Source organism: Gossypium raimondii, chromosome 1 (assembly GCF_025698545.1).
Source record: "Gossypium raimondii isolate GPD5lz chromosome 1, ASM2569854v1, whole genome shotgun sequence".
NCBI classification, from domain to species: Eukaryota; Viridiplantae; Streptophyta; class Magnoliopsida; order Malvales; family Malvaceae; genus Gossypium; species Gossypium raimondii.
In genome coordinates this window covers 29,479,202-29,483,007 of record NC_068565.1, presented here as the reverse complement: position 1 = coordinate 29,483,007, position 3,806 = coordinate 29,479,202, and the positions used below count along the sequence as shown (strand labels likewise).

The 3,806-nt window shown below is 32.2% G+C and overlaps 1 protein-coding gene across 2 annotated transcripts; it reads left to right on the top strand.

Moving 5' to 3' along the window:
- The first annotated feature begins 1,204 nt into the window (after positions 1-1,204).
- Positions 1,205-3,228, top strand: LOC105786954 (WAT1-related protein At5g40240). 2 transcript variants are annotated; one of them, XM_052633142.1, is made up of 7 exons: positions 1,205-1,453; positions 1,546-1,611; positions 1,742-1,855; positions 2,050-2,266; positions 2,362-2,519; positions 2,600-2,752; positions 2,985-3,228. In XM_052633142.1, exons 1-7 carry the CDS (start codon positions 1,245-1,247, stop codon positions 3,118-3,120), a joined length of 1,053 nt encoding a protein of 350 aa, XP_052489102.1. In that variant the 5' UTR covers positions 1,205-1,244; the 3' UTR covers positions 3,121-3,228. The 2 variants fall into 2 exon arrangements, with proteins under 2 accessions (XP_052489102.1, XP_052489097.1); XM_052633137.1 differs by having other exon boundaries at positions 1,207-1,453; positions 2,362-2,397; positions 2,601-2,752.
- The last annotated feature ends 578 nt before the right edge of the window (positions 3,229-3,806 follow it).

Sequence of the window (3,806 nt, the reverse complement as noted above, 5' to 3'; positions counted from 1 at the left end):
CAAATTAAAATCTTGTTAAAGTATAACTAATTCCATGTTAGAGCACAAAAATTCGAAACCGTATATTTTTGAAAACTTTTTCAAAGCAAAACAAAAAAATTACTTTAGTATGATAAACTTTTTCTAGAAAATTTTTACTTTTAAACTTTCTTTATATATATTTTAGAAATTTTTGCAAAAAAATTTAAAATTTTAAAAATATATAAATTTTAGAATTTTTATAAATATTTTGAATTTTAAAATTATTTTGTAATTTTATTGAGAGAGACCAATTTGCTCATTTTAAACTTGACAGGACCAAAAGATATTTACACCAATCTGTTATTTGAATGGTAAAATTTAACTTGAAACTCAATTACTTATTCGAATAATTGAATAACTTGATTCGATTAACTCAAAATTTATTTTTTATTTTTTGAATCGAATCAAATTTTACTCACTCTATATAAAATTAAAAAAATCGTTAAAATTCTCTATTCAAATACGTGTGACTTGAGTTTAGCTATTAGGAATCACACTTTTAATGGGATGTAAAAAATTTGATTATCTCTTCATGTATTGCTATTTGACAATGCACTGTACATAATTTTTAAATAATAAATAATATGCATATCAATTCAAATTAGTGTTGAAATAAAATTTAATTATAGTTAATTATATATGAATCATACTAATAATAGAAAAATAGGCTTTTTCAATATAAATTAAAATTAAAAAATAAAATAGATTTATATTATTTCTATAATAAAATAAAAATAAGATTTTGTTTAGTGATAAAAGGTCTCCCATTATATTAAAAAAATGAAAATAAGACATTCAATTTTAAAAAATTAAATAGAATTGAAACAAAAAGGGGTCAGAGCAATACCTTATTTTCGATAATATGTTTTTAACATTTGACTAATTATTTACAATATTACTTTCTTTCCTATTTCGGAGTAATAATGAATATTTCTAACTGGTTTTTTGGACGAATATTTCTCACCTGAGTATCTAGAGTTTTAACTTTTACATTACACCATCCTTTCCACCTTTTCTGGCATGGCATGTTAGCCAGCTTTCATTATTAACATCACAGAATAAGTGAGTGGGTTTGAAAAAAGGTTATCATTTACATTCGAAAAAGTCGTGCGAGATAGTGAGCCATACTGTTAGGTCCACGTCGCTTATAATAGTCTACCCACTTAGGAATAAAACAACTAGTATCCCAAAAACATTAACTTCCACGTTAAGTTTCACCTCATATGCATTTGTTTGACAGGGAAAAAGGTTCAGCAAAAATGGGGAATCTGGTGCCTTTTATGGGAATGGTAATGGTAATCTTGGCTCAAGTTAGCAGCATGGTAATAACCAAAGCAGCAATGTCTAGTGGGGTTGACAAATATGTTCTTATTGTTTACTCTAATGCTCTCTCCAGCCTTATTCTTCTACCTTGCTCTTTCGTGTTCCACAGGTCCCTGATATCTTGAGCTTTCCTTAACAAATTTAGCTCATCATTTTTCTTGGTTTTTTAACTTTTGGTTTTTGAATTCTGACATTTTGCAGATCGGTACATCTTCCATGGAACTCCTCCAACCTCTGTATATTGATCTTTCTCCTTTCCTTGATTGGGTTTGTAACATATTTCTTCTCTTCCAATTTCAAGAGTGTAACTATTATCTTGATCCGATTAACATTCATGAAAAGAAAAAGAAAAAGAAAACCAGTAGATTCTTAACACCTTTGATCTTTCTCAATGCAGATGTATCGGCCAACTATGTGGATACGCAGGTATAGAGTACAGTTCTCCTGCAATGGCTACAGCCATGCTCAACCTTGTTCCAGCATTTACCTTCATACTTGCCATCGTTTGCAGGTTCCTTTTAATGCGTTTTCAGTACCAGAAATAAAAATCCCAATGTGTTGATTACTGTGCTAGGTTACTTAATTAGTGCTTTTGTGATTGTTCCATTTAGAGTGGGCCCAGCGTATTAATCTGTAATACAAGAAGAGTTATAAACTGTAGTTGAAATTATTGCATCTGTGTCAACTTTCCATTTGCTGGTTTAGGATGGAAAAGCATGAATGGCGAAGCACAAGCAACCAAGCCAAGGTCTTAGGAACCACAATCTCCATAGCAGGGGCATTTGTAGTGACATTTTATAAGGGGCCAACAATTCTGAGATTGCCTCATCAGCTTCTTTCCTCGCCACAAATAAACTGGGTCCTTGGAGGGCTTGTTCTTGCAGTTGAAGCTTTTATAAATTCTGCATGGTATGTTATTCAGGTTGGAATATTGAACCCTTGTTATAGGTTATGGTAACAAAGATATTCGAGATACTATACTGTACACTGACTTTCTATCATTTGTAAATCCTGCAGACCATGGTTCTGAAGAAGTTCCCGGCAGTACTAACTGTAATGTTTTATCTTTGCTTCTTCAATGCCATTCTTTCGGCAATATATTCTTTGTTTCTTGTGAAGGACCTTAGTGCTTGGAAACTAAGACCTAATATAGGGCTTGTCGCTATTCTATACTCGATAAGCACACTATAGTTACAATGGATCATTTAAAAGAATTGAAGTCGCACACAAATAACAACATGGTGCTATTGATTCAGGCAATAGTGGCAACAACCTTCCGAATCAGCTTGTGTTCATGGTGCCTATGGAAAGTAGGACCTCTATACGTTTCCATGTTCAAACCCTTGGCCATTATCTTTGCAGCCGTTATGGGTATCGTCTTCTTAGGAGATGATCTTTCTCTGGGAAGGTATTTGAGCTTTTAAGCATAACTAAATAAATACTTTAATGATATAACAATAGCAGTAGATAACACCATAGTCTCTATCAGTTGAGCAGTAACCATAAGAAAACTTGAAAGAATCAAGTAACTTGGCCAACATAATTGATTTGTAGGGTAATTTGTGCAATCATAATTGAAAGAATCGCAGACATTTGCGGTGAAAGAAAACTGAGAAATATGTTTTTGCTTTGATTTGTAGGGTATTTGGTGCAATAATAATTGTGAGTGGATTTTACGGGGTGCTGTGGGGAAAGGCCAAGGAGGAAAGTGGAGAAGAGAGTATGAGATCGCCTTTGCTGCAAAACAGAACAGAAGATAAAAGGTCTTTTGCATAACAGAGTTTTATTCAATTATATATATATATAAAGGCAAAGATAATTGTAAATCCAACCAATCAACTCTATTATGGAATTGTTCAAGATGTTTTGAGCTTGTAGTTGTTAGACTTCTCCGGATAAGTACCAAGTAGTGAAGACAAAGATGAAGTGATAATTGTTAAGCTAAGGGGTCAGCCTGAAACTTTTTAGCTGATCAACACTACAAATAAACAAAAGCTAGCTGCTACTAGAAAAAATAAAAGACGTATTAATTCAGGGAAAAACTTTCAAGTATATTGTTTGCACTGGTAATGCTCAAATAATTTCTCATCTATTTAATTTATTCGAGGAACAAATTGACTATGAAAACTGTTGGATATATTGAGTGGAGAAGATAGATCTGGAGACAATATTGAATTAAACAGTAGACTTCGAGGCGCGGGTGACGCTTTCCAAAAAGAATTATTTGTCCCCACACAAAGTTCTTAGAGGGTTAAAGGTTCTCTTGGGATACAACGAAGCTTTTGAATATCCTTTGATTAGCAAAATCGAGAAATTTCTTAACTCTTACTCTAATTCTAAAAATAAGATTACTTGTAATGATTTTGAGAGCACCATAGATACTATATTTATATGCACTCAATGGATACTATTTTGGACATACTTCTTAGAAGAAATATGTCTTAGGGAAATGTACCCATTGA

Coding starts and splice junctions, on each gene's coding strand:
- LOC105786954 (XM_052633142.1), top strand. CDS start 1,245: ATGCATTTGTTTGACAGGGAAAAAGGTTCAGCAAAAATGGGGAATCTG. Junction 1,612..1,741: donor TTTCTCCTTTCCTTGATTGG/GTTTGTAACATA, acceptor TTCTCAATGCAG/ATGTATCGGCCAACTATGTG. Junction 2,520..2,599: donor CTTGTCGCTATTCTATACTC/GATAAGCACACT, acceptor GCTATTGATTCA/GGCAATAGTGGCAACAACCT.